This window comes from Scomber japonicus, chromosome 14 (assembly GCF_027409825.1).
Source record: "Scomber japonicus isolate fScoJap1 chromosome 14, fScoJap1.pri, whole genome shotgun sequence".
In the NCBI taxonomy this organism is placed as follows: domain Eukaryota; kingdom Metazoa; phylum Chordata; class Actinopteri; order Scombriformes; family Scombridae; genus Scomber; species Scomber japonicus.
Window position 1 is genome coordinate 4,609,837 of NC_070591.1, and position 22,676 is coordinate 4,632,512.

General features: G+C 37.2%; 2 protein-coding genes across 2 annotated transcripts; one reads left to right on the forward strand and one right to left on the reverse strand.

Annotated features, from left to right (window-relative positions):
* The first annotated feature begins 4,970 nt into the window (after positions 1 to 4,970).
* Positions 4,971 to 7,328, forward strand: LOC128373296 (G-protein coupled receptor 4-like). Its single transcript, XM_053333585.1, has 3 exons — positions 4,971 to 5,141; positions 5,949 to 6,127; positions 6,812 to 7,328. Exons 1-3 carry the CDS (start codon positions 4,971 to 4,973, stop codon positions 7,326 to 7,328), a joined length of 867 nt encoding a protein of 288 aa, XP_053189560.1.
* Positions 7,329 to 20,002: 12,674 nt separating this feature from the next.
* Positions 20,003 to 22,433, reverse strand: LOC128372443 (gonadotropin subunit beta-2). Its single transcript, XM_053332496.1, has 3 exons — positions 22,343 to 22,433; positions 20,799 to 20,917; positions 20,003 to 20,236 (listed from the first exon to the last, which is right to left on the reverse strand). Exons 1-3 carry the CDS (start codon positions 22,431 to 22,433, stop codon positions 20,003 to 20,005), a joined length of 444 nt encoding a protein of 147 aa, XP_053188471.1.
* Positions 22,434 to 22,676: the final 243 nt, after the last annotated feature.

A 22,676-nucleotide genomic window follows, 5' to 3' on the forward strand; every position in this document is an offset into this window, starting at 1 on the left:
TTTGACAGCCATAATCCTAGTAAAGGCCACAGTGTGAAATGCCAGTTTTGTTCCTATTTAGTGTGTAATACAGATATCCAGAGTCGACTGTTGGCATTAATCATACTCTTCTGATATCACAGTAAAATGGGGCAGTTTTTGCTCTAAGCTAAATATTATAAGGTATATTTGAGGAACATTGCTGTCTGTCCTATTATCAGTGTTGAGTTGAATATTAATTGGAAATAAAATAAAATAATGTAACTTAGATATGACAAGAATTAGTTTTCATCTATTTTGTATGCCATTGTTATGCTATAATGCATTTGACCCTCAAGATGATGAATTGTGTGGAAAGAAGGATGGTGAGCAAACTGCTGTCTGAGGTAGGCTCTCAGTTAGAAATATAACAATTTACATTCAGGCACCACAGAGGCAGTGATGATGCAATCAGTAGTATCAACCTGAAGGAACCCAGGGCCTACGCTAATGATAATAATAATCATCATCATCTTTATTGATAGGCCATGTTTAAAATCCAAGATACAAAGTGCTTCACAAGGCAGCAAAATACATAAATTATAAAATAACTGCATTATAAAAGAGAACAAAAAAATCATTTCATGGGTAAAGCCATTTAAATGTAGGAACATTAAACCTGATGAAAGTATGTTTTAAGAAGGTACTTGAAAGAGGTTAATAGGCACATCGTCTCAGAACTCTGACGGCAAATGCTGTGCTCCCTCTAATTTTCATCCTGGACTCTCAAAGTAACTCCTGGCACTAAAAGCTCAGAGATATATCTGGGAGAGATGACATGAGAGGCTTTAAAAGTAATTAGTAGGATCTTAAATTCAATTCTAAAACATAAAAGCGTAAATATGCTGAAACAGAAGCGATGTTATCACCAGAGGTGGAAAGTAACGAATTACATTTACTCACGTTACTGTAATTGAGTAGCTTTTTTGTGTACTTGTACTTTTTAAAGTAGTTTTAAAAATCTGTACTTTTACTTTTACTTAAGTATGTTTTGTGTGAAGTATTGTACTTCGCTACATTTTAAATCACATCCGTTACTGAGTAAAAAATGTTGGCTGAATGTTTTTTTAAAGCAAAGAGTATCGTACAGAATCATTAACCAGCATAATACAATGACTTAACATTAATGCAGCCTGTTACACCGGGCAGCTAGCTCTCATAGCGACATATAAACTCTAACACAACACAACAAACTCTAAAAGATATGTCCATTAGACGTTGTGCTGTCATCTGTCTCACTCTTCGTGTAGGACAAGGCATTGAGCATGATGCGTTCACGTGAAAAGGACAGCGTCGGAAATGAGAGAATTTAGCGAATGCTGCACAGGGGCACAGCCTTTTAAACATGGGTACTTAAAAGTTTGGTCTTCTTTGGGTAATGTAAAGAAAAGTTATTGCTCTTGTGACTTTGACCCATAGTGATTCATAGATATGCAGTATGACTGTTGGTTTAAACCAGGGTGATTGTAGGACTAGGATCAGACCTTTAGAGGGGCTCAGCTCCTGATGAGAATTTGACATTCAGTGCCCTGCAAGTGTTTTAAAAACCCCCAATAATCATTCAGTGTTTCCCACACAATATTTAGAGACTATGGAGGGTTTATCATGTATTTTTAGGGGTGCTGAGATCAACTTTAGGGGTGTTAGAAAATCAAAAAAAAAAAGTCTAAAATCACTCCGGGTTTACAGAATCCACAATTATGCCACCTTCAATTTAATGGTTGTGTTATTTGAAAATGTTTTATGGGATGGTCTTCACTAAAATGACACATATCTCCAAAAATGTTTTAAATGTTGTGTGTCGACATATTTTGTCATTGAAGCTGAATTTGTAAATGTATACCTTTATCTTTAATTAAAACAACTAGTTAGAGATTTATGAGCCATCACTTTGTCCTACAGCCGCCCCCACCCCCGTTATAAAAGTAACTAAGTAACTTTTACTCAAAGTATTTTTTTAACAAGCAACTTTTTACTTTTACTTGAGTATATTTTTAGACCAGTACTTTTACTTTTTACTCAAGTAAAATTTCATCAAAGTAGTGGTACTTTTACTTGAGTCAAATATTTCAGTACTCTTTCCACCTCTGGTTATCACTTCTCTTTGGTCTGGTTAAAAGCCAGACAGCTTAGGTCTGTACAATCATTTTTGGTTTAGGAAAGTCAAACCCTTCTCTAAATGTGATGCTCAAAGCTAAAATTACTATCAAATAAGAACCTAAGATTCTTTGCAACAGGTTTGATGTGTTCAACTAGGAAACCAGCAGATGGCAGAATTTGCTTTGACATATGCTGCGACCTAATGACAAAGTTGCTTGACATCCAGTCTTTGACATGCAAAGACAGTCACTTAGTGCACTCAACATACCAGGGTTTGCACACTGCACAGTGTTCTGGACTGTTTCCCTCTACTACACCCAGAAACATCTCCATTTGTTTATCATGTTGTGTTTTTTCTACAACTCTGCACACTTTTGTGTCAGTGTCAAGACGTGTTTGTTCCAGGCTCCTTATAAGCTGGAGCTCAGAAGCAAGATTAATTGGTTCTTCCAGTGAAGAGGGTTTGGCACTATGAAGGTTAACCCGCAATTCCCCACTGCCCATATGGTCAATGAAGTGGTCTCTAGCAAAGAGATCACAGGTATTTGTATCTGCGTTTGGGTAAGCCTTAATTATTAGTCTGCGTAACACGTTACCAAATTCTCGTGCATTCTCATTGTGTAAGCGCCGCCGTGCTACGAAATTGGCCCAATTCCATTCCCCACTATCACAAGGCTCTAGACACCTCCCCAGCACCTCCTTCAGCCATGCATAATCCCCACGGGACTCGGTAGGAAGCCCATTATAAATATTCCGCACCCGGACAAGAACAAGGACATGAATTTTAGCCTCAAATCCTCATCCCACTTATTAACTTCAGCAGCTGTTTCAAATTGTCCTACCCAATCGGACCACTCTTGCCTGGTGCCAGTGAATGTAACTGGCACCTAACCCTAAAACTAACCCCCCCTTCTATTTCTTCTAAAACCGGCTCACAAAACGTACAAAGGACAGGCAAAATATACAATTGTATAAAGTAACACACAAAATACAGTGTAGATGATCTAACATGATTTGGTCGGGCAGTGCAGTCAGTGTGCAGCGGTGGGCTGAGCGCTGAAGGCCAGGGCTGGAGAGCAGAGGCTCACACACACACTCCTAAACACCGGGCCCTCACTGACTAAAGGAGGCGACCAGCCTCCCCTTCCTAGCACTAGTATAGTCTTTGTGCTGGCAACACTATAAGCTGTGAGCAACCCACCCGCTCCCTGAGTGTACGTACTCGCAGGACAAACACAGTTCTCTCCAGCAACACCGAGCAGACTCTAATCTCTGCCTTTTAAAACCGAGTCTAATGCAGAGCTGCTCCCCCACAGCTGCAGGTAATCAGCCTCATCAAAACATCCCCCTCCCACAATAGGTCCATCACAATACATATATAAATAAAACTAAAACAACTTCTCTTTAAGATATAACAGAGTTTAGCAATGTTTCAGTCATTATTCATTTAAATTATATCAAAAGATTAGTGCCAACAAATTACTGTCAGTGTTTCCATGTTATAACCCTGATAACAAAGTTGGTCTTGCACACCAGCGTCTCACACCATGTTATCACAGACTGATCAGACCTTGCATGCAAGAGTAAGCCTCAGTCTTCCTGTTCATGACAGTTTGCCAACAGTTACAGCAAGAGATACTGAAACATCGTTCTTTGCTCTGTTTAACAACCTTTATTTATTACAGTGTACAAACAGAACTGTTTTTTGTCTATGTTTTGTTTGTAATGTGTTTTAAGATGTTATACCATGAGCCTCGTAGTAGAAAGGTATGTGGTTTAAGCAGAAGTTGGCCTGCAGGCAGACTTTACTGCAATACATTAATAGCAAAACTACTTCTCTTTAAGATATAACATCTATCACCCAACTACAGATTATCAAACACAAGCAGCTATAAACAACAAGAAGATAACAGAGCCAGCAAGATATTGATAGATGTGTAATTTAAACAGCTGTCTGTGCAGATTATGCTTACAGTTAGTAAAATGGAGGCATATCTTTTATGAGACATCTGCCAATCAATAAGGTGTTATTCTCACATTTTTATCTGCAATGGACAGGACAAAGCTCTCAGACTTCTAAGGTCCTCTTTTTAGTTTTTTATCGCTCCAGACTCAAAACTACAGGAGACTGTGCCTTTAAAATTGAGGCTCCTAAACTTTGGAACTGTCTCCCACTCGATTTCAGATCTGTGGATAACTACTACTGTAAATAACTACTTCATCTGTATTTCATGTAGATATCCTTTATCTTGTATTGTGAAGCAATTTGTTATGTCTGAATTTAAATTAACTCTGTTTACTTATTTACAATATGTTTATACTTCAGTGCCTTTTTTTCTCTTATTGGATGCTACGTGTGCCTACATAAGTTTACTCAGTAAAACAAAAAGGTCTTTTTGTAGAAAAACCACAGGAAGACATTGGTTATCAAGAAACTTCATGACACACAAATGCACGTCAAATACAGATGTAGATTATCTGCCCACATACACCAAACACACAGCGGATATATTCTGCACACTGGCTGGAGGCAGAGGACAGAAAACAGACATCAGCATACAGAAGTCATTCAGGTTGTGGTCCTGCAGCTTTCAAAGGTACATTTACTACATTTATCACTTTATTGCTGATTAACAGACCAGTTCAGAGGTATTGGTACATGTAGAAACTTAATACGAGAAAAATGAAACAGTCATTAAGAGCAATATGCAGTTTTACGCATTTGTTTTGTATGTAATGCTTAATGTTTTGGGGTCGCTGTATATATACTCTACAGTCTTTGTGTGTGTGTGTGTGTGTGTGTGTGTGTGTGTGTGTGTATTCCTCTTTATAACCTCATAGGTCTCTGAAGAATGGAGGAACAGTACAGCAACAACACGTTACAGAACATCAGCTATTATTATGATTATGATTATGATCGTGATGTAATTGAGCCACCGATTGAGCTACAGATTGTGTGTTGGATCGTCATCGTCATCTGTCTTCCTTTGATCATACTGGCCATCTACTATCTGTATTCTCTGGTGCGTACATTATACTGAATATTATATAGTGACGGATCTTAATAGATTTTGGAGTTAAAGGACTTGGCTGGCAATTTTCTATATTGTTCTTATTTTCAGCAAAATCAAGCCTGATATATCTTCCTCTGTGCTGTAGACCTCAGTTGTTACCAAAAACCATTAAGAACATGTAAATGAACAGCCGCACTGGAAGATATGTTCTTTTGTTCCTGGTTACTGTAACTTATTTAGGATCAAGATAAAACAGATTTGGATACATGCAAACATGCTTGGGGGTTTGGCTCTGCACATGACATTTGTTGAAAAAGAAGAAATAAGAAAAATGTACAAAAATTGCTGGTCAAGTCCTTTAAAGGCAGGTGTCAAAGGTAGGTGTATTTAATAAATAATTAAACTCTTTCAAACATCTTGGTCTGATCAATATGAGGAATTCTCAACAACAGAACTCAAAGTAGATCATAGATGGGATCATTTTAAACTTTTTTGAAGTTTTTTTTATAGGGATCAATCAGTAGACTTTAATGATCAGGTTTTTATAGTATTTAGTATTATTATTATTTAGTAGTATCATTATGACTGATATGGTTAGTTACCATCTGTGTTACTTTTTGACTTAAAACAACCTTTTTGTTCATTTGTAATAACTCAGTTTTACAATTTAGACATTATTGTTGACACTATTAATCAAATGATTTCAAGATGTTGCCCAATCCTAAAATTCCATTTACACAATATTCAGAGACATGACTAAGTTCAGAGCAGCATGTTTACAATTGAAGTGCTTTTTCTATTCATGTTCTCCTGCAGGTACGTGATGATCACATTGCTCCAATCTACGTCATCAACCTTCTCATCTCTGACTTTATTCAGCTCTGTTGCATGGCCATATTGTTGGGAAACCCTGAGGTTGTTTGGGTCATCCTCTTAATTCACCTCATTGGTCTAATGGCCAGTGTCGGCTTCATGGTCTGTATTTCCCTGGAAAGGTAACTATCTGTTTTCTTATTATGTGTGTATTGCTAGGGTTGTCACTTTTTCAAAAATGATTGAACAAAATTGTAAAGACCTGCAATTAATTTATTAATATGAATGTGGCTGACACCAGACTGAGTGTGCTGAATAATATGCAGTCAAATGAGATTGTACATTTGGCGCTGCTCTGCTCTTCTGTGTTGCCTCCACCTCCACTGGCTCAGTGCGTTGGTTAGCTAGCATGTTTTACAGAGTGGACTAATAGCCTGATCTTTGATCCTGACTTTTCTGTCCATGGTGTGGAACCCAAAATACTTCCACACACAGCACTTCAGATGGTTTAGTGTTGTAGTTATTCATTAAGGAAAGCTCCACTCACTATTATCCTCCATTAAAAAACAACCGCATATTAACAGTACCTCAGTTTATTAGTAGGTCAACAGGGCATGCAACAGGTTGACCTGGTGAAGTTTTAGAGCGCCCTCTGCTGGATCATAAAGAAAACTACTTAAAATGGTCTGACACAGACTGGCACACCGGGTCCAGGGCCCTGTACCATGATTACCAAATAAACCAGCCCTAGTACTTACATGTGTTTGATCATTAAATCTCAATATATTTCTGAATCATCCTTGAGATCCTGATTATACTGGAACTGATGATGTTCAGATGATCTGTGTTTCTATCTTGTATTACAGGTATTTGCTCATCGCCTGGCCTCTGTGGTACCGCTTCAGAAGAACCGTGAAGGTCTCAGTGGTGGTCTGTGTTGTGGTCTGGGTCTTCACTTTGGTCATTATCTGTTCTGCCGTATTCAGTGGCAATAGTTCCAAGGCCATTTCAGTAATCTTTCTCCTCCCCTTCCCCGTGCTCATCTTCTCTGTGGTTGGGATCTTTAAAGGCCTGTCAGCTGCCATCTCTGTGTCCTCTGAGGAAAAACGACGAATTGTTGGAGCTACGATTCTGGTGTTGCTTAATTACACACTGATGTTCCTGCCTTACATAATTTGGAACATAACACAAATTTATATTAAGACTAACACTTTTGCATTCATCTTATTCAATCCTCTTGGAGACTTGGTTCTGTATATTTTCATGAGAAAAGGGGCCATAGACAAGATTTTAGCCTCTGTGTGTTGTTGCAGGATGGAAACACAGCAGCAGCAGATCATTGCTGTAAATGATAATAACATGACGACAGTCAGCTCTGTGTAGGCAGAGAGAAAGGAAGGGAAATAGAAAGGAAGGGGGACAAGAGATTAAATGATATACAATAAGACACCTGACGGTCAATTAAAAACAAACAAAAACAAATGTTTCTGTAGAAGCTCTGCCTCTTAAAAGTTAAGCTCACATACTGCATCAGCAAATTAGTTTTTTATGGATATATTTAGGCATGTTGGTTAAAGGGACACCCTAACCCTAATTTCAACATTGTATATTTCAAATAAATGTGGCTTTATGGGTCATGCTCACTTTTTACTCCCCAGCCTTTTTATATAGATTCAGGAAAATGAGGACTGAATCAAAGTTTCATTTCAATCGTTTGTTTCAGAGTCTGAATGAAAGTAAACACAGAAACTAGTTGTCTGTAGCAGCCATTACGGCTCATTTCTTAGGGATCTACATCCAGGACAGATTGCAGATCATTATTTTACATGTGTGAGGCTGCGGCTGCTTTTACATTTATTCAAGCTCATGGTAGAGATGTAGACAAGAGATCAGGCATGTTGTATAAAGATGCTTTTTATTCTTAATCATGATATTTGTATTCCTGTTTTTATTTTGTTTTTTACTTATTCATATTCTTTCTGTGTGTGTGTTTTACTCATTTGTATTGATTTTTATATTCATATGTGTAATATGTGCTTTGTTAACTGAAACCTTTGTCTTTTCCCTGTGACTTTCATTACTTTACTGTATTTTATGGGTGTGCAGCACTTTGTAACTCAAAATAGTTATTGCTTTCAAGTTTCCAAATCCAACATACCAACTGTGCAGTTTAACCCAGCATGTTAGGTCTAATGTGCATGTAAAAAATAAAAATGTAAATTCTGATGTACTATTCATACATCCATGCCTGTTCCCTCCTCCTCAGATAAGATGTAGGTCTCAGATGAAGGTAGTAACTGGAGAATTTAGTGAAATGTGGATTCATAAGTCGTTACCATTTATATATCTAGGTACAGTATAACATACTTACTAAGGGTTTAAACAACTGTATATAAATGTTAAATGTTATATAAACTTTTGTATTAATTTACATTTACTTATTTACATTTTATTGTTTGCAAAGATTAACTAGAAATCATCACTGGATTGTTACTTCTTTTTGTTTTTTTAACTGAGTAGCTCTCTTTTAGTTTGAGGTGTGTGTGTAATGTTATATATACTATATGTGAATAATTATATTAGCAATAACCATGAGTACAGTGTAATCATTTTTATATCTTATTTTTTTATTTTTTCGGGTCTATATTCTCTCCTTGTGTCGACTTTTAAATTTTAATTAATCAAAGATCCTTTTTTTTATTGCTCATTTGGGAATGTAAAAGCCCTGAAAACACATGTTCTTCCTTTTTTTCCCCCCAAAATTAGAAATATTTTACGTATTTTATATCAAAGATTTATGAGTTTCATTCATGTCTTTCTTTTCTTTAAAAAAAAAATCATTTTACCCGTGTGTAGTAGGCAGAACTCAGTTGAACAAATGGTCTTTGAGTATGAAACTCTTAATAAAAATTGCCTATATTGCTACTATCCACAAAACTATCTTAAAAACTAATAATAATATATATTGTAATTATAACAGTAACAACCATGAGTAAAAAATAACACAAGTTTCCGGTATGCAACCCAGAATAATATAATGTTAAAAAGGAGCAGGTGGAAGTTCAGCATATAGCTCGAGAAGCATCACAGTGTAGAGAAGTTAAGAGACACAAATGAAATATATTGATTTATTAGCATCTAGTTCTTTGTCTATTTCACTCTTTTTATATTAACAAAACAACCGCATATTAACAGTACCTCAGTTTATTGATCGGTCAGCAGGGCATGCAACAGGTTGACCTGGTGAAGTCTTCCGCCCTCTGCTGGATCATAAAGAAAACTACATCAAATGGTCTGACACAGACTGCAGCCTACATCCCAGCAGCTCATTACGGCTTGAATATGAACTTTTCATCTCTAGAGTCTAAACTGTGGCAATAAAAAGGAGTCACACAGGTATTCATTAGTGCAAGTGTGAGGAATCAGTTATTTCAAGACTGCTTTTGTTTATTATTGTTGGTATTTCATATTGTGAATTTAGAGCCCCCCCCCCCGATTTATTTGTGTGTGTAATACTGTTTCATTTAATGGTTTAATTTACAATGCATTTAGTTCATGTATGAGTTGCGCGCTATTTGAGTTCCGCCACCAGGTGGTGATGTTGAGGCAACAAGAGACAATTTGTTTAATGCGCTAAGAGAAGAAGAAAACACAGTTGAGCGTTGTTATTGTGATAACCAGCATGAGAGCTTACATGCTAGTTGCTTTAGCAGCGAAGGACACACAGGTGGACTGTTAAGTTATTGTTTCCTACCGGATATTGTGGGAAATGAATAAAAGACACTGCGAGAGACATCCTGAGCTGCAACACAAGAGTAAAGTAGTCAAAACATATTAGTGAAAACAGGAAACAACAGATAGGTAGGGTTAGTCTGTAAAACCACCAGTCATCTAGGAAGTGGATGAGTGAGTGTGTGTGTGTGTGTGTGTGTGTGAGAGAGAGAGAGAGAGAGAGAGAGAGAAACAAGGTAAATGAACCAAGAAAGCAATGCAGGAGTGTGTTGGGTAGAGGAGAGCCTGGCACAATGGTACAGGGCCTGTTCCAGGATTACCAAATAAACCAGGTTCATTTCATTAGTCTGGCTCATTTTCCAGCAGATTCGGTTCCATAAAGCAAACTCAGCATAGTTCACCTGTCTGCTGCCATCTCTGTGTCCTCTGTGGAAAAAACGACGAATTGTTGGAGCTACGATTCTGGTGTTGCTTAATTACACACTGCTGTTCCTGCCTTACGTAATTTGGACCATGACACACATTTATATTAGGACTGACCCTTTTGCATTCATCTTCTTCAGTCCTCTTGGAGACTTGGTTCTGTATATTTTCATGAGAAAAGGGGCCATAGACAAGATTTTAGCCTCTGTGTGTTGTTGCAGGATGGAAACACAGCAGGAATAGCAGCAGATCATGTAAATGATGACAGCATGTAGACAGTCAGCTCTGTGTAGGCAGAGGAAGCTAACAGAGTAAAGAAAGGGAGACTGTTGGTGACTGATATACAAAAATACATCGGACAGTCAGTTAAAAAAAAAAAAAAAAAACAGGTTTCTGTAGAAGCTCTGCCTCTTAAAAGTTAAGCTCATATACTACTCATTTGCAACAGAAAATTTTGTTTTTATGGTTACTTGTAGGCATGTTGGTTAAGTGATAATTTCAGTTTACCAACCCTAACCCTAACATTGCATATTTTCCATAAATATGGTTTGAATTGGTCCTGCTTGCTTTTTCCAGAATTATTATAAATATTCAGGGAAACAAGGACTCTCTCAAAGTTTCATTTCAATCATTTGTTTCAGAGTCTGAATGAAAGTAAACACATAAACTAGTTGTCTGTAGCAGCCATTACAGCTCATTTCTTAGGGATCTACATCCAGGACAGATTGCAGATCACTATTTTACATGTGTGAGGCTGTGGCTGCTTTTACATTTATTCAAGCTCATGCTAGAGATGTAGACAAGAGATCAGACATGTTGTATAAAGATGCTTTTTATTCTGTTTTTATTTTGCTTTTTACTAATACTAATTTTGTCTGTTTGTTTTATTCATTTGTATTATTTTTACATTCATATACTGTAAGTAATACTTGTTTTGGGTGGCATGCATTTAATATTTAACTTGTTCTGAGGTACTATTACGTCCATGCCTGCCTAGCTCTTTTCTCTCCTCCTCAGATAAGATGTAGATAATCACAAAGCTACTGGGTGTCATCACTCAACATATATATTGTAGTCTGTTTGCATGCAGAGAACACAACATCACACTTGGTGCTGCAGCTTTTAAAGGTAACATGAATGTCACATTGCTCTGTGGATAGACATTAAATACTGTAACTACATAAAAATGGTTTATAACATGTATTACATAAGATTTATAAGAAATATAACAGGAATAAATTAATATGCACACTGATATGAAGATGAATATCTGACACAATGGATAATATCACAAGCTTTTAAAATACAACACATTATTAAAGATGTACTATGCAGGACTTTAATTGAATTTAAAGAGCACAGTGTATACCTGCTCCACATGTAAAATACCTTGAGATGATTTTTTTGTGTTTTGGTTATATAAATAAATATTGATTGATTGATAGATTGATTGATTGATTTGTTGGTTGGTGTTTGTAGTATTCACAGTATTCAAAGCCTCCTCCTTGGCTCTGAGAGAGAGAGAGAGAGAGAGAGAGAGAGAGAGCAGTGGCAACAAATACTGATTTCATTTAAGTTTCTGCTCTTTATTCAACTTTGTATCAAGTTAACTGATAAATATAAACCATTAAAGACATTGTTTTTGAAGGCATCCTCACTTTACTTTTAGTGTCTAAAACACACAAACACAGGCAAACAGTATGCAATATATATTTATCTAGAAAAACTCAGGAAGCTCAACTGCTGCAATATCTGATAACAAGGTTGTATGTGTCAAATAATGACCTCATCATTAAACTTTCAGGAAGCAGAGTCACATGTGTCAGTAATTGGAAATAACAAATGTGACTACTTAACACCCTAAAATTAAGATTTAAACTCAAGATAAAGTGTTGCAAGCATGAAGCTCTGAAGACACTACTGATGTAAATACACACACACACACACACACACGATTTCTAAATATGATTAACAGATTGGACTCTTTTCTATTACAGATTTTAATATGAACATCACCAGCTGCTTCAGTAAACAGGATCATTTTTTTAAAAAGGGATGTGTGCTCCAATCAATGAGGAAATAAACAAAGTCTCAATACAGTAGTGTTTAAAGTTTTCATTAAAAATTGTCACACTTAATTTAATGCTCGTGTAAGCTCACTTGAGTCTGATATGCACCATGCAGAAACCGAGGAGGGACTTGTCCTTTGTGTTAAAGTGTCTCATTGAAGCCCCATATGTGCCTATTGCTCATGCAGAGACAGAAAGCTTTGTCTCTACTACAAAAACAACTTTTCTTCTGTCTCTCTGTTCTGCCAAATGAGAGAGAGAGTTGCTTGATCCTTTTGTTTCTGTAGGCACAGGGCTGTATCTTTGCATTCTAGTCAACAAACCAGGTACTGATTCCCATTGCTCCAGACTGAGAGAGATGAGTTATTTATGTTGTGACCTGTGTGGTTCACACCTAGCTTATAACTGAGAATCCAGATAGGAAGCAAGGAAACAATGTACTGAACCAAAACAGTTTTCATGTTGGATCCAAACTTTGTATTTATTGATCCTTAAATTGTATTTCCCTGCTGTCTGTAGCAAGCAAGAGGAATCTGCCTGTAGTGAAACAGGCAAGATCACAGACAGACTGGGAGACTTTATCAATCAGTATTAGGTGTTATTCTCACATTTGTATCCTCTTGTTGTTTGTTCCTCACTCCAGACTCAAAACTAAAGGTGATTGTGCCTTTAAAATTGAGGCTCCTACATTATGGACCTGTCTCCTACTGGATTTAGGACCTGTGTAGTTAAATATCTACTTTACCTATTTAATTTATTGATCTTATAGTCTTTTTTATATATTACTATGTCTTTTATCTTGTACTGTGAAGAACTTTGTAATGTCTGATCTAGAAAGGTGCTATTTATATGTCTTGTTCAAACACATAGATAAGTTTACTTAGTAAAACCAAACTCCCTTTCATAGTCAAATACAGGTCAGCCACACTGACTGGATGTAGAGGACAGAAAACAGACACCAGCATACAGAAGTCATTCAGGTTGTGGTCCTGCAGCTTTCAAAGGTACATTTACTACATTTATCACTTTATTGTTGATTAACAGATCAGTTCAGAGGTATTGGTACATGTAGAAACTTAATACGAGAAAACTGAAACAGTCATTAAGAGAAATATGCAGTTTTAGGCATTTGTTTTGTATGTAATGCTTAATGTTTTGAGGATGCTGTATTTATACTCTACAGTCTTGTGTGTGTGTGTGTGTGTGTGTGTGTGTGTGTGTGTGTGTGTGTGTGTGTGTGTGTGTGTGTGTGTATTCTTCTTTATAACCTCATAGCTCTCTGAAGAATGGAGGAACAGTACAGCAACAACACGTTCCAGAACAACAGCTTTGATTATGATTATTATTATGATTATTATTATTATTATGAGCTACCGATTGAGCTAGAGATTGTGTTTTGGATCGTCATCGTCATCTGTCTTCCTTTGATCATACCGGCCATCTACTATCTGTATTCTCTGGTGTGTACATTATACTGAATATTATATAGTGACGGATCTTAATAGATTTTGGAGTTAAAGGACTTGGTTGGCAATTTTCTATATTGTTCTTATTTTCAGCAAAATCAAGCCTGATATATCTTCCTCTGTGCTGTAGACCTCAGTTGTTACCAAAAACCATTAAGAACATGTCAATGAACAGCTGCACTGGAAGACATGTTCTTTTGTTCCTGGTTACTGTAACTTATTTAGGATCAAGATAAAACAGTTTTGGATACATGCACACATGCTTGGTGGTTTGGCTCTGCACATGACATTTGTTGACAAAGAAGAAATAAGAAAAATGTACAAAAATTGCTGTTCAAGTCCTTTAAAGGCAGGTGTTAAAGGTAGGTGTATTTAATAAATAATTAAAATAACTGTTATAATTGTAAAGGTGCCTTTCAGGAAACCCTCTTTTGAACATCTTGGTCTGATCAATATGAGGAATTCTCAACAACAGAACTCAAAGTTTTATTTATAGGGATCAGTCAGTAGACTTTAATGATCAGGGGTTTAATGATCAGGTTTGTATAGTGTTTAGTATTATTATTATTTAGTAGTATTATTATGACTGATATTGCTAGTTACCATCTGTTTTACTTTTGGACTTAAAACAACCTTTTTGTTCATTTGTAATAACTCAGTTTTACAATTTAGACATTATTGTTGACATTATTAATCAAATAATTTCAAGATGTTGCCCAATCCTAAAATTCCATTTACACAATATTCAGAGACATGACTAAGTTCAGAGCAGCATGTTTACAATTGAAGTGCTTTTTCTATTCATGTTCTCCTGCAGGTACGTCATGATCACGTTGCTCCAATCTATGTCATCAACCTTCTCATGTCTGACCTTATTCAGCTCTGTTGCATGGCCATATGGTTGGGAAGGTTGGGAAAACCCGAGTATGGTGTTCTGTACTCCATCAGCAACGTAATTTACTTCATTGGTGTAACGGCCAGTGTCGGCTTCATGGTCTGTATTTCCCTGGAAAGGTAACTATCTGTTTTCTTATTATGTGTGTATTACTAGGGTTGTCACTTTTTCAAAAATGTTTGAACAAAATTGTAAAGACCTGCAATTAATTTATTAATATGAATGTCGCTGACACCAGACTGAGTGTGCTGAATAATATGCAGTCAAATGAGGTCAGGGGCGTAGCCGTCATTTCAGAAATGAGGGGGACAAATTGTTCAGAGGTCTATTGAGTGATTTATCATCTTCTTTAGTGGCTAAAGAACCACATAACCACAAACAGCACTCTGGTTGAGTTGACACAGAATGACTCTTGAGCATCTACAGAGTAAGTTGCCAGATAATTAAGTGCCAAATGATAACACTGAACATGAAAAGTTTCATTCCTGTTTCAAATTATCAACATCAAAATTGAATGGAAGTGACAAGATAACAATAATAAGCCATATAATTAAATTTAATGGCAAGAAGTGACAAGCAGGCACATGCACACATAGGGCCCTAGGGGTGCTTGAGTCCCTGCCCTTTTTGCCTCGTATTAAAAAGTGCCCTCTCTGTGTGTGTGTGTGTGTGTGTGTGTGTGTGTGTGTGTGTGTGTGTGCGCGTGTTTATTTGTTTGTTTTAAATAACATTAAAAAATTCCTGTTAGGGATGTAAAAAAAAACGGCGGTACAAAAATTGTACCCATTTCTTGTAATACGGGGTTGTTGTGTGTGTTGAGCCGCTGCTTCTCTGTCCGTTGCGGCTCCGCTCGGTCCCACAGAGAGAGAGAGAGAGAGAGAGAGAGAAGGGGGGGGGGGGGGGGGGGGGGGACTGAGGAGACGTGACAGTGGAGCAACTTGAACCTATGAGTTATGGTCTAACTAGTCTCTGTCTACTTATCCAACGTGCTTAAATATGGGTCATATTTCAAACGCTCTATTTTAGTCAATGTGTCAGCTTCTATTTTTGCTGGACATCAGAGCACGGCGCATCAAATCGGCACAGAGCAGATCGTGCGGGACAGGAAATCGTGTACAAAATACAAAATAAAACACCGGGTTAATTTTCAAAATAAAATGCAGCGTGTTTTAGATATAAAGTTTATTGTGACTTTGATAATGTGAATGAACTCATGTTGACAATAATTTGTTGACACAAAATAAATGGCAATTTCATATCACTTTCACCTACAGGACACACAGCTAAGTAGTTTGCTTTCTATTAGCACTTTATTTTTTAATTTTACATTAATTTCCATATTGTGTAAAGGACCGGAAAAAAAAAATTGGCACGCACATGCTGCCCTTTTCTGACTTTGAGCCCCTTCCTCTCTATAATCATGTGCACGTCCCTGGTGACAAGTGAAAGTGACACAACAATAAACATATCAACATTAAGATGTAGCTATTTTACATTTGCTGTCATCAACTATGACAGCACAGATGTGCAAAATTAATCAAGACTAAGAAAAATGGTATGACCTATACCTGCTGCCTTTAAAACACAAATAATGCAGTAGTCAAATAATATCTGCAATTAAATAAATAAATAATAAACAAATAAACAAAAAGTATCTTTGAAATTAAATATAAACTACATCATTAAACATCCATGTCAGTATTTCCCTTTTGAACTAAGGGAATCAAAGCTACAAGCTTTCCTGATTAACTATATTACAAAATAATATTATCTGTTGTAGATTTCTTTTAGACCTAAGCAGAAACAATAATATAATCAAAGTAAAATAAGTTATATTAAATAAAAAGCTTTGAAAAAACTACTCAAGCACTGAGTAACTTTTGAGTAGCCCAATGTCTGATTTATTCATCAAATAAGAATATTAATGTAATCATTCAATCAAAATAATGATCAGCAAATTCATGTATTTTCAACTTTAACTACCACAACAATAAAATAAATCTTTACAAAAATAACATAGTCAAAGGAACATTACATTTATATTCTTACATATATACTTTTCTACCCAGAAGTGGGTAAAGTTAGAGTAGCCAAAAACGTTACTCAAATAAGAGTATTGATACTTTAGAATAAGATTGAAAAAGTAAAAGTAAAGGAGTAAATGTAACTAGTTACTACCAACTCTGCACCTAGCAAGTGATTTAACATAGGTAACAGTTAACAATTGTTAACTAGGTTAACTTGATATATTAACATCTATTAATTAGTCATCATTTAGTTAAACATTCTCTACATGCAACAGCTTTACTCAACTTACCTGGTTTGTTTTGGAGTGAACTTGAAGTAAAGTATTTTGCCTCTTGGCTGGTTTGCTGAACATGGTTAAAACAGATCTGAATCAACATCTGTGTGATTCAAATTACAACACGACAGCGGTGTTTGCTGCCTGCTCATGGTGCGTTTAAAGGTGGCTCGGGAAAAAAATATTAATTGAATGGTTGTGTGCGGAGGACATGTTGCCCACTTACCCCGCATCCACTACGCCCATGAATGAGGTTGTACATTTGGCGCTGCTGTGGTCTTCTGTGTTGCCTCCACCTCCACTGGCTCAGTGGGTTGGTTAGCTAGCATGTTTTACAGAGTGGACTAATAGCCTGATCTTTGATCGTCCACGGTGTGGAACCCAAAATACTTCCAAAATACTCTTCAGATGGTTTAGTGTTGTAGTTGTTCATTAAGGAAAGCTCCGCTCACTATTATCCTCCATTAAAAAACAACCGCATATTAACAGTACCTCAGTTTATTAGTAGGTCAGCAGGGCATGCAACAGGTTGACCTGGTGAAGTTTTAGAGCGCCCTCTGCTGGATCATAAAGAAAACTACATCAATTGGTCTGACAGACTGCAGCCTACATTTCAGCAGTTCATTACAGCTTGAGTATTATTTTTTCCCCCCTAGAGTCTCAACTGTGGCAAAAAAGGAGTCACACAGGTATTCATTAGTGCACAAGTACAATTAATCAAAACATAATAGTGAAAATTAACAGGAAACAACAGATAGGTAGGGTTAGTCTGTAAAACCAGTCATCTAGGAAGTGGATGAGTGTGTGTGTGTCTGTGTGTGTGTCTGTGTGTGTGTGTGTGTGTGTGTGTGTGTGCGTGTGCGTGTGCGTGTGTGTGTGTGTGTGTGTTACAAGGTAAATTAACCAAGAAAGCAATGCAGGAGTGTGTTGGGGAGAGGAGAGCCTGGCACACCGGGTCCAGGGCCCTGTTCCAGGATTACCAAATAAACCAGGTTTATTTCATTAGTCTGGCTCATTTTCCAGCAGATTCGGTTCCATAAAGCAAACTCAGCATAGTTCAAACTAATCTGGTCCGGATCAGGCTAACATATTATATGGCTTCATTAATGGCCATCATTTGAAAAAAAGCTCACATAAGGTTGACTTAATGATATAAATATATATACACATATATATAGTCAACTTAATACTCATATATATACATTCATACATAGTCCTATATAGTCGAGTACATTGTCAACTTAAATATATATATATATATATATATATATATATACATACATACACATATACACATACACGTGCACACGCAATTAGTTTGAATACTCGAGTCTGTCTTGAATTAGTTTGATTGCGTGAACGTGGATCGGCCTTTATGGAACTGCTTTAGCCTGATCTCATTTGTTAGGCTCATTCAAGTCAGGTGTTTGACAATAAGCGCCGCTTTTCTGAGCTTGCTTTATGGAACAGACCCCAGGTGTCTGCAGACACAACACAGCAGCGACAAGAGCAGCAAAGCAGAGGAACTGTCACAACCCCACATTCAAAATAATGTTCAAATTTCAAATAAGAAGTGACAGCCCTAGTACTTACATGTGTTTAATCTGCTTCAATCCTCTTGGAGACTTGGTTCTGTATATTTTCATGAGAAAAGGGGTCATAGACAAGATTTTAGCCTCTGTGTGTTGTTGCAGGATGGAAACACAGCAGCAGCAGATCATTGCTGTAAATGATAATAACATGACGGCAGTCAGCTCTGTGTAGGCAGAGAGAAATTCAGGGAAATAGAAAGGAAAGGGGACAAGAGAGTCACTGATATACAATAAGACACCTGACGGTCAATTAAAAAAAAAAATGTTTCTATAGAAGCTCTGTCTCTTTAAAATTAAGCTCACATACTGCATCAGCAAATTAGTTTTTTATGGCTATATTTAGGCATGTTGGTTAAAGGGACACCCTAACCCTAATTTCAACATTGTATATTTCAAATAAATGTGGCTTCATGGGTCATGCTCACTTTTTACTCCCCAGCCTTTTTATATAGATTCAGGAAAATGAGGACTGAATCAAAGTTTCATTTCAATCGTTTGTTTCAGAGTCTGAATGAAAGTAAACACATAAACTAGTTGTCTGTAGCAGCCATTACGGCTCATTTCTTAGGGATCTACATCCAGGACAGATTGCAGATCATTATTTTACATGTGTGAGGCTGTGGCTGCTTTTACATTTATTCAAGCTCATGCTAGAGATGTAGACAAGAGATCAGGCAGGTTGTATAAAGATGCTTTTTATTCGTAATTATGATTTTTGTATTTCTGTTCTTATTTTGGTTTTTACTTATTCATATACTTTCTGTGTGTTTTACTCATTTGTATTGATTTTTATATTCATATGTGTAATATGTGCTTTGTTAACTGAAACCTTTGTCTTTTCCCTGTGACTTTCATTACTTTACTGTATTTTATGGGTGTGCAGCACTTTGTAACTCTGTTTTTGAAAAGTGAGATTGAAATGAAATTGTTATTGCTTTCAAGTTTCCAAATTGCAGTATTCAAATGGCAACATACCAACTGTGCAGTTTAACCCAGCATGTTAGGTCTAATATGCATGTATAAAATAAAAATGTAACTTCTGATGTACTATTCATACATCCATGCCTGTCTAGCTTTTTTCTCTCCTCCTCAGATAAGATGTAGATAATCACAAAGCTACTGGGTGTCATCACTCAACATATATATTGTAGTCTGTTTGCATGCAGAGAACACAACATCACACTTGGTACATTTTTTTTAACATATGAACATCAATGTATTGTTAACATTACTCTGTGGATAGATATAATTGCATCATGTTTTATGACATACGATTAATTAATTTATTTTTAAAGATTAGTGCCAAAGATTAGAGCTCATTTTATAACCCTGATAACAAAATTGGTTTTGCACTCCAGTTTCATCCACCATGCTATCACAGACTGATAAGATCTTTCATGCAACAGCAACCTTCAGTCTTCCTATTCATGAAAATGCACCAACAGTTATGTTACTACATATTGAAACATCACTCTTTACTCTGTGTGACAACCTTTATTTAGCACAACCTATAAAAAGAGCAGTTTTTTTGCATCTGTATTTAGTTTTTATTGTGTTATAAGATGCTACAACTTAAGCCTAGTAGTAGAAAGGTATGTCATTCATGCAGAAGTCGGGCTGCAGACTCTCAAAGGTGCAGTCGGACGTGTCCATGGCACAGCGGCTGCAGTGACAGCTCAAAGCCACGGGGTAGGTGACCATGGGATCCACACCGCTAGGACAGTCGGGAAGCTCAAAGGTCTTGTAGTAAAAGTCCCGATACGTGCACACATGCTGGTACACTTTGCTGTACGGTATCTTGATGACGGGGTCCTGGAGGGAAGCACGAGTAAGTCACGAGAGAGTCAAGACTGATGCCACACACTGTAAAAAAAAAAGGACTTTTAAGTGTAGCTGTTCCTGTCGTCCTCCTGGGTCAAATTAACCCCGTCTGTTTTTATTGTTCCTTCTTTCCTTCCTTCCCTCTGTCCTTCCTTCCTCCCTCCTTCTCTCTTACTTTCCCTCCTTCCGTCTTTCCTTCATTTCCTTCTTTCTCCCCCCCTCCATCTCTCTTTCTTTCCTCCCCCCACCTTCCTCCTTCCTTCTTTCCTCTGTCCTTCTTTCCTTCCTTCCTCTCTTCCTCTTTTCCTTTCTCTCCCTCCCTCCTTCCTTCCTCCCTCCTTCCTTCCTTCCGTCCTTCCTTCCTTCCTCCTCCCTTCCTTCCTTCCTCCCTTCCTTTCCTTCTTTCCATCCTTCCTTCCTCCCTCCTTCCCTCAGATAATTTTGCTTATTTTAAGTAACATATTCCTCATTTCATTACTTTTTTTTGTAGTGCAATCCTCTCAGCCTGCACAGCATCTCAGACTGATTGTGTCATGCATTGCAGACAGTGTACCTTGGTGATGCAGTGGCCGCTGCAGATGGTTGTTTCCACCGGGTGACACGTGGCACAGCCCTCTTTCTCCACAGACACCGTTTGGTTGATGAGCTGGCAGGGTGGCAGCTGGAAGGCCACTAGTGATGGAAGATACTGCAGGTTGATTTAAACATGTCATATACTATAACTCTATATGTCTGAACTGCTCATTCTGCAGTATTGACATTTGAGTGTTTTTTAATGTCTGCTTGCAGCTTTTTTTTAAAGCACTAATTAAAACAGACAGAAAACAATGATATGCAGTCATTAGGAACAAAATGATTGGCAAAGACTTAAAAGATAGATAGATTGATAGATAGATAGATAGATAAATAAGTGGGTGGGTGGATGGATGGATGGGTAGGTAGGTAGGCAGGCAGGCAGGCTGGCAGATAGATAGATAGATGGATGGATGGATGGATGGATGGATGGATGGATAAAAACTTATTACTAAAATGTTGTACTGATAAAACAATGTATATACATGTAGTAATAATAATAATAATAATAAACAAGTTGTGCAAAAAGTGCCAGTAAAAGTGCACAGCAGTATCAAAAAAACAACCTGTCCTTTTGTGAGCAAAGGAGAATGTGTAACCTTAGCCAACTTAGCTAGTTTTGTCTCCTCAGTTGATGCCTTTAAGCACAACTAACTTCTCAAACAGTGTTGCATTCAGACGACGCCTATGAGGCCCCATAGCAAGTGTGAAACAGCGCCACAAAATCCCAGTGGCCGAGAGCGGAATCACAGGGGCTTGACCATGCTAGGGTGCCGCCACAGACAGACAGAGACTTCGTAGATAGATAGATAGATAGATAGATAGATAGATAGATGTAATTAATAATAAACTTGTTGTGCAAAAAGTGCCAGCAAAAGTGCACAGCAATATAAAAAAAACAACCTGTTATTTTAAAATATGAATAAAGACGTTGTGATTTGATGCCAGATTTTTATTTCCAACTTTCTAATAATAACATGCATATTTTGAATCATACTTTTATTAAATGCAGTCATTAGGAACACATTGATTGGCAAAGACTTAAAAGATAGATGGATAGATAGATAGATAGATAGATAAATAGATAGATAGATAGAGGGTGGATAGATGGATGGATAGATAGATAGATAGATAGATAGATAGATAGATAGATAGATGGACATGTTGTGCAAAAAGTGCCAGTAAAAGTGCACAGCAGTATCAAAAAAACAACCTGTCCTTGTGTGAGCAAAGGAGAATGTGTAACCTTAGCCACCTTTGCTAGTTTTGTCTCCACAGTTGATGCCTTTAAGCACAACTAACTTCTCAAACAGTGGTGCATTCAGACGACGCCTATGGTGCCTGTTAATCAGTCCAGCAAAGGAAAATTTACGCTTGCCCATAGCGTGTGCAATGTGCATGCCCATAGCAAGTGTGAAACAGCGCCACAAAATCCCAGTGGCCGAGAGCGGTATCACAGGGGCTTGACCATGCGAGGGTTCCACAGACAGAGATTTTCGTAGATAGATAGATAGATTGTCTTACCTGCAGGAGTCAAGGGCCAAATGGGAGATGAAACTGCCAGAAACAAACTGAGCATGAGGGGAAACATCACTCTGGTAACCTTGACAACCATCGTCCTGGAAGAGATGAAGCTGGTTTGTTAAACAGTCAATTAGCAGGATCACTTGCTCGTTAACACGGTTGGTCTCAGATGAAGGTAGTAACTGGAGGATTTAGTGAAATGTGGATTCATAAGTCGTTACCATTTATATATCTAGGTACAGTATAACATACTTACTAAGGGTTTAAACAACTTTATATTAAATGTTAAATGTTATATCACCTTTTGTATTAATTTACATTTACTTATTTACAT

Bases quoted from the DNA above. Each gene is read 5' to 3' on its own strand.
- LOC128373296 (XM_053333585.1), top strand. From the start codon at position 4,971: ATGGAGGAACAGTACAGCAACAACACGTTACAGAACATCAGCTATTAT. The intron at 5,142-5,948 runs GTGCGTACATTA...GTTCTCCTGCAG, and splicing joins TCTACTATCTGTATTCTCTG to GTACGTGATGATCACATTGC. The intron at 6,128-6,811 runs GTAACTATCTGT...CTTGTATTACAG, and splicing joins GTCTGTATTTCCCTGGAAAG to GTATTTGCTCATCGCCTGGC.
- LOC128372443 (XM_053332496.1), bottom strand. From the start codon at position 22,433: ATGGTTGTCAAGGTTACCAGAGTGATGTTTCCCCTCATGCTCAGTTTG. The intron at 20,918-22,342 runs GTAAGACAATCT...TTCCATCACTAG, and splicing joins TTGGCCCTTGACTCCTGCAG to TGGCCTTCCAGCTGCCACCC. The intron at 20,237-20,798 runs GTACACTGTCTG...GCTTCCCTCCAG, and splicing joins GCGGCCACTGCATCACCAAG to GACCCCGTCATCAAGATACC.